At 58.2% G+C, this 22,239-nt stretch overlaps 1 protein-coding gene across 5 annotated transcripts; it reads right to left on the bottom strand.

The window, feature by feature from the left end:
* Positions 1 to 498: 498 nt before the first annotated feature.
* On the bottom strand, positions 499 to 21,004 carry FBF1 (Fas binding factor 1). 5 transcript variants are annotated; one of them, XM_080677216.1, is made up of 30 exons: positions 20,441 to 21,004; positions 19,805 to 19,890; positions 18,959 to 18,986; positions 18,171 to 18,212; positions 16,353 to 16,446; positions 15,173 to 15,233; positions 14,623 to 14,673; positions 13,944 to 14,085; positions 13,144 to 13,221; positions 12,489 to 12,608; positions 12,024 to 12,162; positions 11,780 to 11,913; positions 11,163 to 11,262; positions 9,625 to 10,113; positions 9,398 to 9,526; positions 9,108 to 9,196; positions 8,848 to 8,906; positions 7,393 to 7,548; positions 7,159 to 7,259; positions 6,824 to 7,030; positions 5,888 to 5,995; positions 5,669 to 5,808; positions 5,471 to 5,589; positions 4,318 to 4,440; positions 4,046 to 4,231; positions 3,450 to 3,626; positions 3,223 to 3,360; positions 3,001 to 3,118; positions 2,175 to 2,293; positions 499 to 1,298 (listed from the first exon to the last, which is right to left on the bottom strand). In XM_080677216.1, the coding sequence occupies exons 2-30, from the start codon at positions 19,805 to 19,807 to the stop codon at positions 1,215 to 1,217; spliced, it is 3,534 nt and encodes a 1,177-aa protein (XP_080533342.1). In that variant the 5' UTR covers positions 19,808 to 19,890; positions 20,441 to 21,004; the 3' UTR covers positions 499 to 1,214. The 5 variants fall into 5 exon arrangements, with proteins under 5 accessions (XP_080533342.1, XP_080533344.1, XP_080533343.1 ...); XM_080677218.1 differs by lacking the exon at positions 20,441 to 21,004 and adding an exon at positions 20,331 to 20,393; XM_080677217.1 differs by lacking the exon at positions 20,441 to 21,004 and adding an exon at positions 20,028 to 20,290.
* Positions 21,005 to 22,239: the final 1,235 nt, after the last annotated feature.

Genomic DNA, 22,239 nt, shown 5'->3' with positions numbered 1-22,239 from the left:
TTACCCTTTTATTAGTATAGATAATAATAAAAGCATAATATGCTAATTAGACCAGACAGCCGAATGAGCTTCCGGACAAAGCCGGGGCTGTGAGGGCCGAGGCAGCCGCTGCGGTTGTGAGGGCTGAGCCCCTTGCATCAATTATTGCATTGGGCCTCTAGTATAGGATAATACCATATAGATATTTTTAAAATTTTAGGTATTTTAAAATTGGTTTTAGAGAGAGGAAGGGAGAAACATCAAAACACTAATTGATTGCCTCTTGCATGCACCGGGTATCACACCCACATGTGCCCTGACCCAGAACTGAACCCACTACCTTCCAGTGTATAGAACGACTGCACTCCAACCGAGCCACACTGACCAGGCCTAGAGAGATCTTTAAACACACAAATCAATATTCTGTTTTGTTTGTGGCTACGTACACACAGAGTGAAACTGTAGAACCAGAAAGAGAAGGGCTATCTCTGAATCAAATATGGCAAGAAATGAAAGGTAGTTGGATTAAAAAACATATAGCAATTTAATGGGTCCAAGATGAAGGCTGTAGATTGTTGGTAGACAAATAAGTTCCCCCCCAAAAGCTGTTCTGCGACAGACACACGAACTGCCTGCTCAGGGCCACTCAGCTGCCCCCTCTGCCTTCGTGCTCACCAGGACATGTTCTTTCCAAGTAATTTACAGGCAATTGCGATTCCCACCCCTCTCCTGCCCCTGCACCCCCACCCCTGGCCAGCAGGATAGAGGCCCTTCAAAACACGTGGTCTGACTCCACATCCCCATTAGGGAGGGGGCCCTGTGCTGTCTCTGCTGGCCTCAGGCGGGAGGGCAGGAGGCTGCTCGGCATCCCTGGAGAAGACCCCGTGTCAGAAGAGGCCCAGGTGAAAAGACCCCTCAACCACCTGCCTACCGACGAGGGGAGGGGTCCAGAGAACCAAAGCTGAAGCTGACAGTGTCTGGGGGCAGAGACACTCAGCATTGCGTCTCCCCAGAGGCCTTTGTATCTCAAACCCAAGGCCCGGGGGCACCTGCCTGCCTCAGCTGCGGCTGGCATGGTCGGAATGGCCTTGTACCCTGTCTACTTGAAGAGCTGTTATCAAGCCCTGGGCATCTCAGAGCCTTCCCTGGGCACCCCCTCCCTGGAGCTGGCAGCCAGGGGGCACTAGGACAGAGTGCCCGGGTCCGAGTCTTCTGTTGAGGAGGCAGCAGGGCCTTCAGGCTGAGTGGGATGTCATATTGTAGGAGGCTTGCTTCAGGGTCTCCAGGAAGAACTGTTCATTCTCCAAGAAGTCTCTGTCCTGGAAGGCAGAACTGGGTGAGCACCCTCCTCTGGCCCCTCCTGTGCTGTTTCTGCGAACAGGGACACAGACTCGAGGGACTGCGTGAGGTGGATCCCTGGGTGCTAGGGAGCCAGCCCTCACTCCAGGCCCTCCCCACTTACTCCCTGGCTCTGGGAAGCTGTGAGCCGGAAGGGGGGCCTGGAAGGAGCAGGCGCACTGGAGTGAAAGACCAGGTCTGTTCTGGCAAGGCCACTTGCTGGCACATGACGTCACTCTCTCAGCCTGCCTGTAAACTGGAGAGAGGAGCACTGCCTGCCTGGAGGCTGGGGGAGAGGAACGTTTCAGTATAGAGCCTGAACACAGGAGCGGCTGTCACTGCTACCACAGGGCTACTGTGAGGATCAGCTGGCAAGATACAGGCAATGGCTTTGAACAGAACCGGGCCTACAGGACAGGTCTGAGATGGTCCCCTCCAGGGGGTGGGCTCAGCCCTCCTCAGGGCCAGGACGTGCTCCTCTCTGACTGCCCTGAGTTGCCTGTCACCAAGGTGACCACGAGGAGCCCTGGCCCAGGGGGAGTGGCGGGCCGGGGTGGAGTCCGCCTTTGCTATGGGATGCTTACGGGCCGGGGTGGAGTCCGCCTTTGCTACGGGATGCTTACGGGCCGGGGTGGAGTCCGCCTTTGCTACGGGATGCTTACGGGCCGGGGTGGAGTCCGCCTTTGCTACGGGATGCTTACGGGCCGGGGTGGAGTCCGCCTTTGCTATGGGATGCTTACGGGCCGGGGTGGAGTCCGCCTTTGCTATGGGATGCTTACGGGCCGGGGTGGAGTCCGCCTTTGCTATGGGATGCTTACGGGCCGGGGTGGAGTCTGCCTTTGCTACGGGATGCTTACCTGCTCAGCTGCGTGTTTCAGCAGCACCAGCTTGGCGTGGAGAAGTGAGGGGCCCAGGGAGGCTGATGGCTGGATGCCCTGAGGGTTGGCAGGAGCAGGAGCCACGCTGGGTGAAAAGGCTGAGGGGGAGGTCAGGGACCACGCGTGGGTGGGAGGACAGGGCAGCCACAGCCTGTCTCCCAGGGGCCTTCTTACCACGGTGGTGGGTGCACCCAGGACCCACCTTCTCCAACCCTCAAAAGGCTTTGAAAATGCTCCGGGGATCTTACCCGGCAAATCTAATTCTAGGAACTTATTCAAGGGAAATAACCAGGCAAAAGCGCAGAGCTGTAGGTACAGATTGTCACGGACGTGCTGTTTATCTTAGTGACAAAAAAATCACCCAGTAGCAAACCATTAAAAGTATGGAACAGCCTCATAATGGAAACTTATACTGATTAAAAATTATGGTTAAGTGTTTAATTTCTGATATGAAAACATGTTCTGTATGTATATTTCCAAATAAAAAAACCAAGGTACAAAACAGTATATGATGTCAATTTTGTTTTTAAAAACACACACGCAGTCTAGAACACCATGCACCAAAATGTTAAAAGTGCTTGTCTCTAGAGTGTGCGGTTGAGAGTGACATTTTATTTTAAAAGTTTTCTTCCCTCTATTTTCAAATGTATTTTTCTATAAGGAACACGCATTACTGTGTAAAGACGTATTAACGCGATAACTTTAAAACCAGCTAGCCCTTAACTTGAGTGGAGGGAGGCATGGGCAGGATGCTGCTGGCACTGCCCACCCGATGGTCAAAGTCCATCCTTCTGGAGCCACTTACCACTCGGGCCGGACGCTGCCAGGCCCTGGGCCTGGGCGAGTGGCCCCACGGGACCGAAGGGCAGGTCCTGTCGGACATGGTCTAGCTGCAGCCTCTTCTGGGCCAGGCTCAGATGCTCCTGTCCCCCGTCCCCAGAGAGAAGGACACAGCCATGAGGGTCTGAAGGTGGGGGGTCGGTGGAGCCAGACTGGGGGGAGCAGGAGCTGGGAGGGGGGGGCTTGCCTGGTGCATGTGCTGCTCCTGCTGCTGCAGCCGCTCCACCTGCTGCCGCACCAGCTGTAGCCGGGCCTGATGCTCTGATTGCACCTGCCGGGCCTCCCGCAATGCCTGCTCCCCCTCCCGGTACTTCTCCGAGGCCACCTGCGGGGAGACCACCTGGGTCAGCCAGGCTGCCTGAGGACGGGGCACTGCCCAGGCCCCGACCACGCGCCCAGCTGAGCTGCCGGAACCTGGCTCATCTTCTCCACCTCCTCGGAGTGGAGCCTGATGCGCAGGGCAGCGGCGCGGACCCTCTCCTTCTCCCGCCGCAGTTCTTCCCGTTCCCGCTCCAGAGCCTCCCTCTCGGCCGCCAGCTGGTCCTCCTTGGCCCGGAGCTCACTTGCCCGGATCTTCAGCTCTGCCTGCTCCTGGAGATGGCAAAGCCTTCACTCCTGTGTCCTCTCAGGAGCTGAACTGGGCTCTGCTCAGGGTTCGAGGAGCCCCTGGCCCGCCCGCCTCATTGCTGTGGCTCCATCTGATCCTGATTCTGGGAGAAGGGGGTGGGGTAAGGGGGTCCCAGAACCAGCCAGGGAGGCCCAGGACCAGGCCTCAGTGCTGCCCTCACCCCTGGGCTCAGCTTCTCTGAACCCGTATTTTATATCTAAGTCATGGGGATGTGACGAGGATTGAGTGAGCAATGTGCGTACAGAACCAGGACAGGAGAATGAAGTTGTTACTGTTACATGATTACTGTTGCTGTGCCCTTTGCTAAGCTGACCCAACCTGATGGAGGAGCAGACAGTGAGGACGGGAAGGAAAGGGCAGGGCTGGCGGCGCTGGGCTCTACCTTGGCCAGGCTGATGAGGGTGCCCTCCCGCTGGGCGTCCACCTGCAGCACCCGCTCCACCTCTCGCTCGGCCCTCTCTTTACTCAGCTTCTGCTGTGCGAAGAACTCGGCCCACTCGGCTGCCAGGCGCCGCCGCTCCTCCCCACATTTGTGCATGACGGACTTCTGCTCCTCCAGCAAGGCACTCTGGGACGAGGGTGCAAAGGTCAGGGGTGTGTGTCCTCGGGTATCACGGCAGGGGTGGCAGCTGGATACGGTGTGGCTGGACTCACCTTGGCCCTCTCCAGCTCCTCCCGCTCCATGGCCATCTGCTGGGCAGTGACCTTCCTCTGCTCCTCCAGGGCGCGCTGCGTGGACTCGGCCTTGGACTGCTCAGCACTCACCCGCCAGCGTTCCTGAGGCAGGGCCGAGAGTGAGCCCGCAGCGCTCCACCTGCCCCGTCAGGCCTCACTGCTGCGCAAAGCCACCTGCGCCTCCCACACTACGTCACAAACACTGCCCTTCTGGAGAGGCACAAGGCGAGGGACACCAGGAGGACTCGGCCCGACCGCTAGGCTACCTGCACCAGGGCTAAGGCTCAGGGCCCTCCGCTGGGAGCTCCGGAGGCAGCAGCATGCCTGGTCCCTGAATTGCCAATGACAGCACTCGCCTCCCCGTCTCCCATCAGCCAAGCAGGCGAGGCAGCGGGGTGGTCATGACACTGAGCGTGCCAGGGAACGCAGGGCACACACAGCATGAGGTCAGAAGCGGACTGGGCCTGGCCCGAGGCAGGGGCTTCATAAAGGTACCCCGTGAGGCCTGAATAAACACGGTCAGGACATAGAACCCTCTCTGTCTCCACACCGCCAGTCCACAGGCACAGGGGACAGCGCAGGGCTCTCTCCGGGTGGGCAAACTTTTTGACTCGAGGGCCACAATGGGTTCTTACACTGGACCGGAGGGCCGGAACAAAAGCATGGATGGAGTGTTTGTGGGAACTAATATAAATTCAAAGTAAAGGAGCGGAGGGGAGAGCAAGAGAACCGGATAGCACAGCCGGATCCGGCCCGCGGGCCGTAGTTTGCCCACGGCTGGGCTAGGGGGTAATTTTCACTTTTTTCTTTATTGTTTTGTGTAGTTTAATTTCTTTCAGTGAAATGTATCATGTTATAACCTAGTAAGAAAGAAAGGAAAGGTATGTTTAAAGACTACAGCTTCCTCTTCTATGTGAGCTATGTAGGGAGTTCCACATCTTTCCCAATGTCACAGGCACCAGCAGCCAGGACAGGTTCCAGTGACTGGAAAGAAAGTGGGATGGGGGGCCAGGGCAGGAAGGGGAAGGAGACATTGCAGAGGGAAGTCCCGAGGCCCCGGAGGTGAACTCGGGGTACACTGAGCTCCCTGGTGCTCTGGGAGACGGGCCCCGCGGGGTGGAGGACGGCTCACCTGCTCCAGCAGCCGGCTCTGCTCGCTCAGGCGGGCCTCCATCTTCCCGATGACCTCCTGGAGCCGGCTCCGCTCCTCCTCCATGTCCCGCTGCTGCAGGCCCAGCCTCTCCTGCAGCGCTGGGGCAGCCCAAGGACACTCAGTGTCCGCCCGCCTTCCCACTGAGCTGGGAGGGGCGGGAGGCAGGCCACGCGGTACCTCGGAGCTGCTTGTCCTGCTGCCGGATGCCCAGCTCCCGCTCCTGGGCGGTGGTGAGGTGCGAGGCCTCCACACGGGAGGACAGCGCGTTCAGGCTGCTGGAGAACTTCTCCATCTGCTCGATGACGCCATTCAGGGACCTGGGGAGGATCCGGTCAGCCTGGCCTGGGGACCCCAGCACCGCCCCCTGGGTGGGCAGGGCCTGGACCTCACACATACCGTGTGTGGGAGGTGGCACTGGTGACAGCATCGATCTCTCGGTCCTTCAGCAGCTTCAGCCGCTGCAGCTGTTCCTCATGGTCCTTGCGCATCTCCAGGATGGAGGCCCTGCAGCGCCGTGGGAGGGCGGACTGTGGGCAGCTTCTCCAGGGAGGAGCGTGCCTCCGGCGCAGTGCTGCCAGGCCTCCCTTTCTTCTCCGGGCACTGCCTCAGTTTCCCTGGCTGTCAGCCTTAACTGCCTTGGTGCCTTAATGCCACATCCACTCTCTAAGGGGATATTGCTCCCGTCATTCACGCGGAGGAAAGGACAGGCGTGCCTGGACTCTGACGAGTGTTACGGGGCCGCTCTGCCTCATCAGCCAGCTCCCTATGGACCTTTTCTTAGTTTTGCTCTAACCCAGAAAGGCAACCAGATCGCCATGCCAGGCACAGAGTACAAACCACACCAGGGTCCGTCTAGAACAGCCGTGGGCAAACTACGGCCCGCGGGCCGGATCCGGCTGTTCTATCCGGTTCTCTTGCTCTCCCCTCCGCTCCTTTACTTTGAATTTATATTAGTTCACACAAACACTCCATCCATGCTTTTGTTCCGGCCCTCCGGTCCAGTTTAAGAACCCATTGTGGCCCTCGAGTCAAAAAGTTTGCCCACCCCTGGTCTAGAAACTAGACCTGAGAGGCCCAGCAGGCGCGTGGGTTGACCTGGGCTGAGTTAGCTCGCCTGCTTGCTGCTGCCAGGCACAGCCCAACCAGCCCTGTGGGTACCCCTCCCACCTCTGTGGGGCGATGCCCCCTCTCATGGGTGGATGGGTCAGTGTGCTGGCCTGGGTCCTCACCTCGGTTCAAAGGCACGGCTTGGGGGGATCATGGTAATCAGGTTGCCCTGGCCACCCTAGAAGCCTGCCCCCCTGCCCGCCTGGCCCTGGGCCTGGCCCTCACCGCTGCAGCTGCCGCAGCCGCTCCACCTCCTGGTCCTTCTCCTGCTCGGCGGCCGCCAAGCGCCGCTGGTGCTGGGCGGTGAGCTCGGCCCGGGCCTGCTCGGCCTCCTGGCAGTGCGACAGGTACTGGGCAGACAGCTCCTCGTTCTCTCTCTGCAGCCGCTCTTCCCGTTGCTGGTAGGAAGTTTCTAGCACCTTGATGCGGCTTCTGCCAACAGAACACCCAGCTGTGGGGCTCAGAAGGTGAGGGCGGCCACCGGAAGGGCCTCCCCGAGCACATGGCTGGGGCAGGCCAGGAGCCGTGGGGAGCCCTGAAGGCCCGGGGCGGGGGGGTACCTGTGAGCATTCTCGATGAGCTCCAGGTCGGCCTGGTGTCGCTGCTGCAAAGTCTCCAGCAGCAGCTTGTGCTGGGCCCGCTCCAGCTCCAGCTTCCGCACCTGACACAGCAAGAGAGACAGCGTGGGGGTGCGAGGCAGGGCCCGTAGGTCCCTGGGGAAGCCTTCCAGCCCGCACAGTGATGCCTTCCCATCACAGCCCTGCCTCCACCCTCACCCGGGCCCAGACCCTCACCTGGGCCTCCAGCTCTGCCAGCCGGGCCTGGCTCTGCAGAAGCTCAGCCTGGAGCTGGGTGGTGCCACTCTGAAGCTGCACGTGCGCGGCCAGGAGCTGCTGCTCGTATCCTGTGCCCGGCAGCAGGCTCTGCGCCAGGGACGCCGGCAGCAGGGACTGAGGAGGGGACATGCTCCAGCTTCGGCAGGGGCAGGGACTCAGCGGAGCTCAGCTACCTCGGGCCCTCTGCTCACTGGGCCTCCCAGGCCCTGCACCTGACCGGGGGCTGCAGACGGGGTCAAGGACATGACACCAAGAAGCCGAGGAAGGGGCCTCGGAGTGTCACGTGGTCACTCAGGTCTGGTTAGGAGAATGAGTCCCTCCTTCCTCAGACATCCTCCCCCCACAGTGGTCCAGACTCCTAGACCAACGCTACGTCCCAGCAGTCTTAATGACGACAAAAGCGTACGATGCGCCTTTGCTGTCAGCCGCAGTCCAAATGGCATAGCTCCTGTTTCCTGCCCACCAACCCCATCTCCAAAAGGGCCCTGGGTGACCAGGGACATGCTCCTGTGGGGCTAGGCCTCCTCAGGCCCAGGGTCAGAGGTGACGCCACACCCGGGAAGCAGGTGGAGGCCTGGAGGGAGGGTGGCAGGAGAGAGGAGGCTTTCTAGATCAGTGGTTCTCAACCTTCCTAATGCCGAGACCCTTTAATGCAGCTCCTCATGTTGTGGTGACCCCCGACCATAAAATTATTTTTGTTGCTACTTCATAACTGTAATTTTGCTACTGTTAATGAATTGTCTAAAGCAGCCATGGGCAAACTACGGCCTGCGGGCCGGATTCGGCCCGTCCGGCTGTTCTATCCGGCCCGCGGAGCCGAAAGAGTGGAGGGTTCTCTTGCTCTCCCCTCCGCTCCTTTACTTTGAATTTATATTAGTTCACACAAACACTCCATCCATGCTTTTGTTCCGGCCCTCTGGTCCAGTTTAAGAACCCATTGTGGCCCTCGAGTCAAAACGTTTGACCACCCCTGGTCTAAAGGGTCGCCTAAGACCATCGGAAAACACAGATATTTACATTACGATTGATAACAGTAGCAAAATTACAGTTATGAAGTAGCAACGAAAATAATTTTGGGGTTGGGGGTCCCCACAACATGAGGAACTGTATTAAAGGGTCTCGGCATTAGGAAGTTTGAGAACCACTGGTATAGATGGAGCAAGGCACTGCAACCCTGCTTTGGGACGGGAGCATCCTGGCCACGCCGCCTGGGTACCACCTCTAATTCCCCATTGGTGCTGGCAAGTTGGCACCAGCTCTGCCCGACAAGGCTCAGTGCAGAGAATGCTGGTGGGAGAGCCGGGCGCGCTCTCTGACATCCTGCAGGCCACCAAGTCGAACCGCTGCCGCCACCTCTGCGCGGGGAGCTGCATCAGGGGGCTGAGACCTGTGCCTCTTTGTCTGTCTCCCTACCTGGACAGGCCCGGCAAGCCCCGTGGGATCCTGGGAGCTCGGGAAACGCATTGCAGGCTCTGAAAACAAACAGCAGGGAACTGAGCAGGACGGAGGCCCACGGAGGTCCCAAGGTCTGTCTCTGTCTCTCTAGCGCGTGTGTGTGCGTGTGCGTGCGTGTGTGCGTGTGTGTGTTCCAGCATCACTGTCTTCTGGGAGCCCCGAAGGAAGCTCAACGTCCTCTTTCTCACCCAGATTTTACCCCAAAGCAGAAAACAAACCAGTGCCGGAGAGGTCTCCAGGGACTGTGTCCTTCTTTGAGTCGCCTGCATCGAGGGCCAAGGTGGCCGGGTTCCCAGTCCCGGGGGCCCTGCGGACACAGGGAGGGGTGGCAGGAATGGAAAACAGGTCACGTCCTCAGCGGGAGAGGCTGTGGCTGCAGTTTCACAGTGCGGCCTCCCTGAGCAGAGGGGCCGGCTGCAGGAAGCGCCTTCATCCAGGGCTGTCTCAGTCAGGAGGCCGGGTTGGCCCCCAGCCCTCTCATCACCCTCAGCCCCGGCTGCAGACGTACCCCGAGGCGGCAGGCTGGGCAGGTGGCTTTTGTGCTGCTGGTCCTGCGGTCCCTCCAGCAGCTGCTGGCTCGAGCCCTGGAGGGCTCACAACAGGTTGGCCAAGGAATTCTCCTCCCAAGTCCAGGCCCCTGTGCCGCGCAGAGGGAAGGAAGCACAGGGAAGAGGTGGTGCTCCTGTCTGTACCCGGCCCAGCCCTCCCTCCACCAGAGACAGCCCGAGTCTGCACCTGCTGGAAGGGGGTCGGCCCGCTGCCCCCACCGAGATCTGGCCCTTAGAGGCCGCAGCACGCTCTTCTCTGGCCAGGTCTCGGGCCTTCTTCCGAGACAAGGCATGGCTCAGCCAGTCTTCCTCCTCTTTCTCCGCAGACGCTCCCGGCTGGGAGGGCTGGCTGGCTTTGGCAGGGGGGTCTGCACCCTGGGGCGGTGGCTGTGCCCCGGAGGAGGAGGAGGAGGAGGGGGGCAGCCCAGCTGGGGCAGAGCGCGGGCCTGGAGCAGCCGGCTGTCTCTCGGGATGGGGCACGGAGGGTGTGGGGAGCGCGGAGCCCCTCCTGCGAGGCTCTCTGGTGGGAGAGGGAGGGAGCAGGTCCTCATCTTCGTCCTTGAGGCCCAACCAGTCAGCGCCTCCCTTCCTCGCGGGGGTGGGGCTGGCTGTTGCTGGGGCGGCCTGCTTGGAGCCTGGTTCTCCTTTGCGGTCTATGCCATCTTCTGCAAAGAACCTACTTCAAGACAGAGAGGAGGGGTCTAGAGCAGGGCAAGCAGCCTGTCCCAAGAGCCCCCATCGGTCTTCCCCTCTGCTGTGGGCGGGGTGACTGCCAGGCCCATGCCAAGGAGTCTGGGGTGCCCAGGGGCTCGGCACAGCCTTTAGCCCTGTGGGCACGGTGCTCACACCCATTCAGGTGGCAGCGTGGTGGCACGGACACCTTAAAACCCATCGCAGGAACCGGGACAATTCCACGTGCAGTGACTAGGCCCAAATGCCAGCCAAGGCACACCCGTCCAGAGGGAAGCAGCCGGTCAAGTGGTTTCCGGCAACAGTCATTTGGTTCCCGGCGCCTGTACTCGGCCACTGCCTGTGTCACTGGCCGGGCAGCAGGGATTGGAAGCGTGTTGACATGTACAGAGGGTTATTTAGGGAGAAAGAAGGGCACCTTGCCCAACACGGCATAATGTCAGCAACCGTGAAGTCTGGGCGAAGGGCAGGAGGGAGTTCTTTGTATGGTTCTGACAACCTTCCTGTCAGCTTGAAATTATTTAAAAATACAAAGTTTAGCCCTGACCGGTTTGGCTCAGTGGATAGAGCGTCAGCCTGTGGACTGAAGGGTCCCAGGTTCGATTCCGGTCAAGGGCATGTACCTTGGTTGCGGGCACATCCCCAGTAGGAGGTGTGCAGGAGGCAGCTGATTGATGTCTCTCTCTCATTGATGTTTCTAACTCTCTATCCCTCTCCCTTCCTCTCTGTAAAATATCAATAAAATATATTAAAAATAAATAAGTAAAAAATAAAATATATTAAAAAAAATAAAATACAAAGTTTAAAATATATACTGGGAGGAAAAAACCCTAATCCAGACAATTCTCTTCTTTCTGCGGAGGCTGGGAGCGGATCTGGGCCCAGGCTCCTGCTGGGGGCGCCTCTACCACACGGCCTGTATAGGTGGGACGGGGTGACCTCCCCCTGCCCTCACACCCGCAGAGCCCCGAGCCCCCGGGAAGCGCAGCGTGGCCTCCCAGCCGGACTGTCGTGGGAGGGGCGAGGCCCGCCTACCTGACTGGCTGCCGGCGGGACTGCCGGCCCTCGGAGGAGCCCACGGTGGGCTGATAGGCCCCAAAGGGGAAGTCCTCGTTGGCCCAGGTGTCTTCTTTGTCTGTGAATGAAGGAGCCTGTGATCTAGGGCCGGGGAGTGACACTCTGTCCCGGCAGCGTGGCGTGTAAGGCGTGTGCAGGCGAGGCTGCTCTGCAAGAGGCGGGCGAGGGGCTGGGTGTCACCCACCCAGCACTGGGAGACCGCGGGGAGCTGCTGAAACGCAGAAGCGGGGCCCTGCCCGACAGCCTTTAGGTGAGGCCACGAGCTGCGTGTGGAACGAGAACGCGTCAACCCCCCGGGTGACACTGTGAGCAACACTGCGTGGTTTTCACACTGAGCTGCTACCTATTAGCAGGTTGCGAATGTAATGAGTTGTGTCACTGTATTTATAAATCAAATGCCATAAAAAGAAAAAGTAGCAGTATGGAACGTGGTGATTATTATTTATTTCATGACACTGTCTCCTTTATAAATGGGCAAAGCGTGTGGGTCCCGATGTAAAGCTTAGTTCTTACTATGGGTTGTGGCAAAATCTGCTCTAGGACCCCCCACCTCCCTGTCCCGCAAGCTTCCTCACCCTGTGGCCTCTGGCACTTCCTGTCCAGCTTGAGCTCCAGGGCCTCCCCAGTGCCCGGGCGAGCCAGGTGTGTGGTGGCAGTGCCTCGAGCCAGCAGCTCATCCAGCTTGGAGCAAGCAGGGCGGGACCCTTCCCTGCAGGACCGACACAGAGCTGGTACGTGTGAATACGAGGGGCGCCTGGGGACACGCTGTACCCGCCCTCCAGCTTCGGCCAGGGACGCTGCCCTCGGAAGGGTCCTTACTGGTCTCCTGGATGCCTCTTCTCTGCTCTGGGGCTATCTCCAAACCCCAGGGCGGCCATGAGGTCGTCCTCATCGTCAAAGAGCGATTCTTCTCTCTTCCGGACAGGGGTGTCCCCAGGAGTGAGAGGAATGGAGGGCCCTAAGAGACAGACGCAGGGCACAGTGCCAGTCATCCGGCCCTCCACGGTGGTGCTTGGATGGGTTGAGGGAAGTGTTTCCCTGCAACCCTGACCTCTGGCTGGGGCAGCAGGCATCGAGCGTGCCTGGTATGCCACAAGATCTGTCCCCCCAACCCGCCCCACTCCCAGGCTCACCCCCTCCGCCTCCCGCTTCTTAGAGATGAAAGATCTCCTGATCCTGGTTCTCAGGCCTGCAGTCCACACCTGGCAGGTCTCTGCTTTGCACCAGAAAGTTTGGCGAGCCACTGCCACCTGCCTCTTCCCGGGACAAGAAACAAGGCCCCACCTTGGTCTCTGGCTGGGGCTGGGCTCTTTTCAGAAACCGCTTTGCTCTCCGTCCCAGGCGGCTTCTTGGGGGTCCCTTCCTCATCGTCGGAGAGAAGTCCTGCCAACGGGTCTTCCACGTCTGGGGGAGGGAAGCACAGGTCAGACGGACGCTGCGCCAGGAAGATGAGCCCTGCGCTGCGCTGGGGCCACCGCATCCTTCCCCCACCTCGCTGCCCCTCAGCATCTGGACACAGACCGGGCTCCTCGCAAGGAGGGGACGGGACAGCGGCCCTGGGCCTGTGGTCCAGCGTGACTGTGCCAGGCTGGCCGTGACCCCAGACCCTGCTGCCGGCACAGCCTTCTGGAAACATCCCCCGGCATCGGAAGAGAAGTCCAACATCTGTGTACCCACGAAGGGAAAGGGCTTCTCCTGCACTTTATAAAAGCTCCGGCGTGATGTCTGGCTTCAAATTTCTTGCAAATAAATTCCCCAAACATCCGGGTGAATCCACATTAGTCCGCCCTGGACTCATGAGGATTAAATCAGCGGCACCGGCCCCCTGCTCCGTGTCTGACACACACAGCGACTGGGCTGCGGGCAAGTTTGCGTTGCCATGGCCACTCCCTCCCCAAGCTGGAGTGTCCCAGAAGCATGGCTGGAAGGCCTGTGGTACCTTCGAAAGAAAACTTCTTGTACTGGTGCCCAAAGCTGCTGGGAGACGGGGAGGGCTTCTTGGTGGGAACGGCACCCCCTGCGGAGAGACGGCAAGGTCATGGCCGGGGCCTGGCCGGGAGGCGTGCCCTTCTCCCAGGTGGAGCTCAGGGGCTGGCCGTGGCTGAGCCATGGGCTGTGTCCGCACCTCCCTGTTCTCACACGGGCTTCTGGCAGGAAACGTGGCCTGGAAGCTCTGCCCCGTCCCCAGGGACACGGGCCCGGGAGCTGCAGGGGCTACCACAAAACTCCCAGTTACCTCAGCTGGCTTCTCCAGGAGCTGCCACTGGGCTCAGAGGGACGGGGCAGCCCTAGGAGGAAGCTCGTCTTGTCCCCCTCCCACCATGAACACTCACACAGTCAGCTCCGGCCTCGCCATCCAAGGCAGAGAAGCCCACACCATCGGAGGCAGAGAAGCCCACACCATCGGAGGCAGAGAAGCCCACACCATCGGAGGCAGAGAAGCCCACACCATCGGAGGCAGAGAAGCCCACGCCATCGGAGGCAGAGAAGCCCACGCCATCGGAGGCAGAGAACCCCACGCCATCGGAGGCAGAGAACCCCCCGCCATCGGAGGCAGAGAACCCCACGCCATCGGAGGCAGAGAAGCCCACGCCATCGGAGGCAGAGAACCCCACGCCATCGGAGGCAGAGAAGCCCACGCCATCGGAGGCAGAGAAGCCCACGGGGCAGGAAAGCTTCCATCTAAGCATCTTCCACGCCCAAAGCCGCCCTGGGCCTGAGGCGCTGTGTCCTGCTCACCTTCCTCCCGGGCTGTTATCGGGGCAGCAGGTGGGGGGTTGTGAGACAGCTCTTCTTTCCCAGAACCCTTGGCCGCGCCTCTGCCTGGGGCTAGGGGAGACTTCTTCAGACCCAAGAGATCTGCATCCATCTCGTCCAGATCCTGCAAAAGTGGGGGGAGGGAGGGACCCCGACGGTGCTCAGTTGTGCTGAATGCCTCCATGCCCCAGCACCGAGAGGTTCAAGTCTTCAGAACTGATGTCTTAAATTCCAGGGTCAAGGTCAGCTTGGGTCCTGACCTATATCAGAGGACAGCTGGACTGAAGGGGACTCGGCGGGGGGTGGGAGGGATGTGGAGAAAGGCTGAGAAGCAGCTCTAGAGGAGATTGTCTCCCGTCTTCCCCACCAGGTGGGGGGGTGGAGGGATGCAGCCAGGTGCGCCTTGGGGGGTGGGGAGGTGGGCCTGGCCATGTCACAGGGGCCTGGGCCTGATGTGTCTGCGTGGGACTCTCTGAACCAGGAAACGGAATTCATCCCCAGAGGGACAGAGGGCAGCAGCTCATGATGAGCTCCGTTCCTGCCCTGGGAAGGGCTCAGACGCCATCGTGAGAGGGAGAGTGGAAGTGTGGCAAGCAGTACCAGCAGCCCAGCCCAGGCCCGGCCACCGGAACTCAGAGCGCGCAGGCAGGCCGCTTCCTACCTTCATGGCCTGGAGCAAAGCCTGCGGGTCTGCATCGGAGATGTCGGAAACCTGAGGCCCCGGAGGGGAACGACAGGTGTTAGTCCAGGGCCTGGGAGCCCGGGGCCCTCGCCCCCTGCGGCCCCGCTTGTGGGGCAGGAGCAGAGCTCGCCCAGGGGCCTCACTAGGAGCCTGCCCGCCCGTGGCCTTGGGTGTTGTCTGAAGTGGAACCGGCCCAGGTGCGGAGGCCCAGGGAGCGCTGCCACTTCCGCCTCCTCCCAACTGGGAAGCCCGCTCCGGGGCCTCAGCGCGGGGCCTCCTGTGGGCACCCGGCTCCATGGGCCACAAGGAGGCCCGGCAGCCGCAGCTCCGCCTTCCAGGCCGGCTCCATTTCCGTGGGGAAGGAAGGGGATGGTGCTCTGGGCATCTGACAGCCCGCGGGTGTGGTTTGGCTTTAAGAACTGGCTTTGCAGGGCCTCCTAAGCCGTTCCGTGAGCAGCCCTTGGCCATGACACCCATCTCAGTTTCGGGGTTCCGTAGAGGGGCTGGAGGAGGGCCGGACCAGGCTCACCTCGGCCTCAGCTCCCGCCGGGTCTGCCATGGTGCAGAAGGCGTCGTGTTCCCGGAGGGACCTGCAAAGGGCGGGTGAGCGCCGGCTCCCGGGGGCCAGGTGACTGCGATAGGAGAACGGCCTGGAGAGGCCAGTGAGCCCGCACGCTCCCGCGGAGGACAGGGCTGCGGGGGGGAACTTCGCAGGCTCCCCAGTGCCCTGACTCTAACTTTTAAAAAAGCAGAGCCTCTTCAAAACCAAAATCTTAAAACCCAACAGGTCAGAGAGAAAAACAGATCTGCTTGCCCTGACCGGTGTGGCTCAGTGGATAGAGCGTCGGCCTGCGGACTGAAGGGTCCCAGGTTCGATTCCGGTCAAGGGCATGTACCTTGGTTGCGGGCACATCCCCAGTAGGAGGTGTGCAGGAGGCAGCTGATCGATGTTTCTCTCTCATCGATGTTTCTAGCTCTCTATCCCTCTCCCTTCCTCTCTGTAAAAAATCAATAAAATATATTTTTTTAAAAAACAGATCTGGCCGAAACCGGTTTGGCTCAGTGGATAGAGCGTCGGCCTGCGGACTGAAGGGTCCCGGGTTCGATTCCGGTCAAGGGCATGTACCTGGGTTGCGGGCACATCCCCAGTACGGGGTGTGCAGGAGGCAGCTGATCGATGTTTCTCTCTCATCGATGTTTCTAGCTCTCTATCCCTCTCCCTTCCTCTCTGTAAAATATCAATAAAATATATTTAAAAAAAAAAAAAGAAAAAGAAAAGAAGAGGTCCAACAATTAAAAAAAAAAAAAAAAAAAAAACAGATCTGCTTTAGCTATAATGAAGGGGCGGGGGGCGGGGGCTCACAAAGCTCCCTCCTACGGCTCAACTGTCAGAACCTCAGAACAAACGACTGAAAATCTCCAATCTGGGGCAAGCCTCTGAGCCCGAGAAAGAAATGGAGGCTCAGAGAGGTTCAGGGATTGCCCAGGGGCGCACAGTAGGTAGCAGGGGTAGGTGAGACCACAGCCGGGACTCTGCCCTCCAGTTCCACTCTCTTTCCACTCCCCGAGGTGCTCCCCTGCCCAGGAGCTGAGGCGGGGAGAGGAAACGGCTGGCATTGACAGGCGGGCACCCAGTCAGTGGCAAGCCGGGGAGGGGAGGCAGAGCCTCTGGCGGGCGGGTCGAGGCCACCCACCCAGTCCCCGCTTACCTTGTCCTCGCCCTGGCGGAAGGGAGCACCTGGGCTACACCTGTCTTATCTCTGGCACGTGGCGCCAGTTTAACAGGCTTCTCAGGTAGTGTCACTGGAAAGAAAAGAAAACAGAAAAGATGTCACTGGGCTACAGAGGACTGGAGTGAAGATGAAAAGGGGTGCAGGTCCCCCCGCAAGCTGTCTCCCAGACCTCCTGATGGAGGAGGGCCCTTTGGAGGAAGGAAAAGGGCCCCACAGGCAGCTTCCCACGCTATCCCTTGAAAAGCCTGAACGCCAAATGACAAATGAAAAGCCCCCGCCCCCCACCCCATGGAAATGCAGGAAGAACAATGCACTTCCGTGGCCCAAAGCTGTCGCTGGAACGCCAGGGGCTGTGCTTGGTGGGTGGGCCAGGTGGGGGACCTCAGCCTTGCTGTCCCTGCTGTCCCCGGAGCTCTGCATGACTCTGAACCCTGCTCCTCAGAACATCAAACGTGGATATACGGGGTAAGAAACAAGGGTCCAGAATAAGGACCGCTTACAATACGCCAAGTAAAAAATGACCTTCTCCAAAGAGGATAAGCAAATGGCCAATAAATACACGAAAAGATGCTCAAAATCATTACCCATTAGGAAAATGCGCATCAAAACCATGATGAGATGCAACTTTACACCCGTGAGGATGGCTAGAGTCAAGCAGACAGACCAGAGCAAGTATTGACAAGGGTGTGGAGAAACCGGAGCCCTCCCACACTGCTGGGGAAATGTAAAATGGTGCGGTTGCTGTCAAAATAGATTGGCGGTTGCCCCGACCGGTTTGGCTCAGTGGATGGAGCGTCGGCCTGCGAACTGAAGGGTCCCGGGTTTGATTCCAGTCAAGGGCATGTACCTTGGTTGCGGGCACATCCCCAGTAGGAGGTGTGCAGGAGGCAGCTGATCGATGTTTCTAACCCTCTATCCCTCTCCCTTCCTCTCTGTAAAAAAGCAATAAAATAAAAAATAAAAAAAGCTAAACGCAGAGTCAGCATCTAGCCCAGTAATTCTACTCCTAGGTGTATGACCTCAGAGCATTGAACACATATATCCACACAAAAACTTGTATGTGAATGTTCATGCAGCATTATTCCTAACAGCCTAGGAACGTGTGGAAACCTCCCAAATATCCATCAACTGATGGCTGAATAAACAAAATGTGGCGTATCCACACAACAGAATATCGCCCAGCCGTGCGTGGAGAGGAACGAAGAAAGAGACCTCGAAAACATCCTGGTACGTGGAAGAAGCCAGAGGCAAAAGCCACACACCGCAGGATTCATTTTCTATAAAATGTCCAGAAGAGGTAAATCCGTAGAGAGAGGAAGGCCAGGGTTGCCTAGGGCTGGGGGAGGAGAGAATGAGGCGTGACTGCTAACGGGCATGGAGTTTCTTTATGGGGTGATGAAAATGTTCTGGAATTGGACTGTGGTGATGGTTGGACAATTTTGTGAATATACTAAAAGCCATCGACACGTACACTTTAAAAGAGTAAATTTTATGTGAAATGTATCTCAATTAAAGAAGAAGAAGCTTATGCCTAGCCAGTTTGGCTCAGTGGATAGAGCGTAGGCCTGCGGACTCAAGGGTCCCGGGTTCGATTCCGGTGAAGGGCATGTACCTTGGTTGCGGGCACATCCCCAGTAGGGGGTGTGCAGGAGGCAGCTGATGGATGTTTCTCTCTCATCGATGTTTCTAACTCTCTATCCCTCTCCCTTCCTCTCTGTAAAAAATCAATAAAATATATTTTTTTAAAAAAGAAGAAGAAGCCTGAATCAGGGGATTCTGGAAAGGGGCACTTACTCTCATCCCCCAGGAGGTCCTCAAGGACGTCATCAATGGAGCCTGGAACAGAGGGGGCGGCGGCGTGACTTGAGGAGGAAGGAGTGGTCCTCAGAGCCGCACGTCCTGAGCCCTCACCCCAGGACCTCAGGGCTCTCAGACGCTGAATTCGGGGGCCTAGCTCTCTCTCACTGGCCACGAGACGTCTTCTAATTCTCTGGCAACAAGTCACATCGCCTTCTTGGAAGACCCCAGGGTAGGAACTGAGAACGACTTCCTCAGAGGACGATGGTGAAGATTTCCAGTAGGACCTACGTTGTACGTGACGCACCGGCCACCAAGCCAGGCTTCCAGACTCTGAACAAAGTCCAGCGTGTCTTTGGGAAAAGCGTCCGAGGTTTGTGGGCACATACACGCTTCTTCCACCCCGACAGCCCGCTAGGGCCCTTCCACCCGAGACCCCTCCCAGCAGGACTGGTCTGGGGGCACGCCTCCTTGGCCACTTCTCCGTGGGGCACATGGAAACCCCATCCAACTCAAGTGCCTTCACCACCCTTAACCCCAACCAAGTACTTCCGGACACAGACCCCACTGAGAGGGATTTTTCCCAAGTCCCATCCCTCGTTCATTTCTGAATTATGCCAAGGGCCACCGAGGCAGCTTCAGGAGCCCCCTGATGACCAGAGCCGCCAATGGAATTATGGGGGAACCACCAGGGTCGTTCAGACACAGACACATGTAAGTTGCATGTGGACCCAAGGTGGGGGCATTCCTTCTGGTTACGGGTGATGTCCCACCTCTCCGCTCACCTTTCAACCCTCTCCTGGCCTTTGGTGCCTGCAGCGGGAGAAACAAATCACTTGAACGAAATCAAACAGTGAACGTGTGTTGAAACCGAGACCACAGAATGAAGTGCGTTTGCTGCCTTTGGCTACGTCACCAGGGGAGAAGGAGCACACGAGCCCTTCGTGCTTGCCTGGAGTTCCTGAGAACACACTCATTCCGAGCATGGAAACGGCCCCCGCTAACGCAGTGGATGCCACTGTGGGTGTCCCTCCCCTCCGTGCAGAAGCCTCTCCTTCTCCCTGAATTCCAGAGGCCACTCGCAAACCCTCCCAGCCAGGATGCAACGTGATCGGGAACGCTTTCCTCTATCCCACAGCCCCCCCGCTCAACACCAGCGACAGGCTTAAAGATGCTTCCAGTGGGACACGCAGAGGCTCCGAGAAATGCTTGCTCGGAGCTTAACAAGAAGTTCAGTTCGATGCCCTGACCGGTTTGGCTCAGTGGACAGAGCGTCGGCCTGCGGACTCAAGGGTCCCAGGTTCGATTCCGGTCAAGGGCATGTACCTTGGTTGCGGGCATATCCCCAGTGGGGGGTGTGCAGGAGGCAGCTGATCGATGTTTCTCTCTCATCGATGTTTCTGGCTCTCTATCCCTCTCCCTTCCTCTCTGTAAAAAATCAATAAAATATATTAAAAAAAAAAAGAAGAAGAAGTTCAGTTCGAGATCAACGTGACTTCCGGTCACTCTCCTCCAGGCACCACATCGGGGTCCCCGTCACCCAGCCCCACAGTCCTCCATGCAGTCAGGGCCTGGGGGTGGGGGGTGGGGCAGGTTCACATTCCACACATCGCACCCTGCATTCTGCCTACCATCTCAAGGCTTTGGGGGCGGCTTGGGGCTCCTTCACAGCACCATGCAGCTCATCTGAGTTCTGCCCACATCAGGCTCCTGCTCCCTAAGGAAGAAAACCAAAGTGGTTGCTTACAAATGATGTCACTTGAACCGTGCTTGAGCCCAAGGCCTATCCAGGCTTCTCTCACTTTGCCCATTCCAGAGGCCGAAACCTACTTCCATCAACTGAAAGTTCCTTACAGGGGGAGTCATTCGGGTGAGAAGCTAAGTGCTCCCCGTAACCTGATGAGCCGGTGTGGTGTTTACTCGAATCAAGTGCAGTTTTCCGCATCCCTTACTGCAAAGAGGATGCTGAGACGGCAGGAGCCCATCTCAGAAAGGAGGTGGGGGGCCTGGCACTGCGGCCAATGCACCTGCCCAGGCCACGCCAGGGCTGTCTAGGAAGCATTCAGCACCAACAGCGGACTGAGTGCTGGCTGCTCCCTGACAGGACAGTTTCACGTGGAAATCTCTTCCTTCACACCAGCTGGAAGCCCGTCTCACCCCATCTAGAGGACTCTTTTTCTCGAGAATGCTCCCTCCTCCTCCGTGCGCCGCCCCCGCCCCCTCCCCCTCCCCCTCCCCGCGCCACCGGAACCGGAACCGGAACCGACCTGTGGCCCGCCGGGGAAGGGGTCATCTCTGTTTCTCCGCTGTCGGCCTGCCCTGTTATTCGGATGCAAAGTTTATCTGGGGTTACATACAGGGGCCACTAACGTGAATGCTTGTGTTTCTTTTTCTCTGTAATGGCCATTTTCACGACCTAAAAGTGCAAACGCGCTTTGTCTCGCAGCACATGCAGGCCCTTCCGGTCACTCCCGGGGGGTCGGGTCCCGGCCTCCCAGACCGCGGGAATGTCTAAGAGGTCTACAAAGGCCACGGGGCCACGAGCACCATCTTGTCGTCGCATCTGCTCAGCCAACGCCGTGCCTAGCCGTTTTAAAATCCCGAGCATGCCCCTTAGCAAGGGTCCTCCCGGGGGCATGCCCTCGGTCCCGAGATGCCGCCCCCTCCGTGCGCCCCCTCCGCGCACCCAGCCCATCTCGACCTCAGCGCAGCCTACGATCCTCCCAGCCCCTGACATGCCCCGGGTTACGCGCCCTTCCGTTCGGAGGCGCAGTCCCAGGGACTTGTCCGAGCCATAGCCCAGGGTCCCGGCCCAGCTCGGTCAGGCCTCCCGCTTCGGAACCCAGTCAACGCCTCTCTCTCAGTCGCCCGGGCCTTCGAAAGAGGAGGCACGAGGCATCCTGGGAGTTGTAGTCTGAGCCCCGCTCACCTGCCGGGACCAAGGAAACAGGGGACGCTAAGGTGAACTACATTTCCCAGGGTGCCCCGTCGCGGCCGTTAGTCGAAACCGGCCTCGGTTCACTACTCGGCCGTTGCTGGGAGCTGCCTCAACGCCACTTTGGGAAGAGGGCCCCTGGCTCCAAGGCGCATGCATCTGGGTTCTAAGACAGAGCACTCTTCTGTGGGCTGAATCGTGACCGGGAGGGCGTGAGAAATGTGTTAAGTTTAGAAGATTGACACGTTACGCCGTAATTATGTATTTATCCCACATTCCAAAGCTTAGGGAAGTGGCTGTGACCTAACTGTTCAATTAAGAAAATCAAAGATGCAACGCCAGAATGAAACCCAATACCATCACCAGTAAAGACACACACCACTTTTTGTGTTAATTACAGGTTTTATTAGGGGTCTTTCGACTTAACAAAGGAAAAAGGGGTTAGTGGTTTGGCTTACCCGCAGGCCAGTGTTGGGTCACCGCTGTCTAACCGTGACCGACATGCTACGGACTCCTGCACCTTGTACTCCCGTCCCCGCTGAATGTCCAGCCAGGGAGGGCAACCACGCAAGCTAAATGTCAGGTAAAAACCAAACTCAAACCACAAGGAAAAGGAAAAAGGGTAGCAAAGAGCCCTGACCGGTTTGGCTCAGTGGATGGAGCGTCGGACTGCGGAGGGGTCCCGGGTTCGATTCCGGTCAAGGGCATGTACCTTGGTTGCGGGCACATCCCCGTTGGGGCGTGTGCAGGAGGCAGCTGATCGATGTTTCTCTCTCATCGATGTTTCTAGCTCTCTACCCTCTCCTTTCCTCTCTGTAAAATATAAATAAAATATATTTTTAAAAAAAGGGTAGCAAAGAAATTATACACTCCACCGGATACAAGTCCCATCCTTGAATCCACAGCAATTGTAAATAAAACGGTTTTCACAAAGTAGTAGTCAGCAGTCTGAATATTATGTTGAAGATTGCATATTTGTTACCTAATCTATGAAAGTCAAGCGTATTGTGGCAAAACTACTTATTTTGGTTCAGAAAAAATTTTAAATTTTTTGAGAGAGAACCATTGACTTGTTCCACTTATTTATGCATTCATTGGTTGATTCTTGTATGTGTCCTAACGGGATTGAGC

The sequence above is a fragment of the Plecotus auritus genome, assembly GCF_963455305.1.
Source record: "Plecotus auritus genome assembly, chromosome: 7".
NCBI classification, from domain to species: Eukaryota; Metazoa; Chordata; class Mammalia; order Chiroptera; family Vespertilionidae; genus Plecotus; species Plecotus auritus.
Note: the sequence above shows the minus strand (reverse complement) of the source record. Positions and strands in the feature narration are given on the sequence as shown.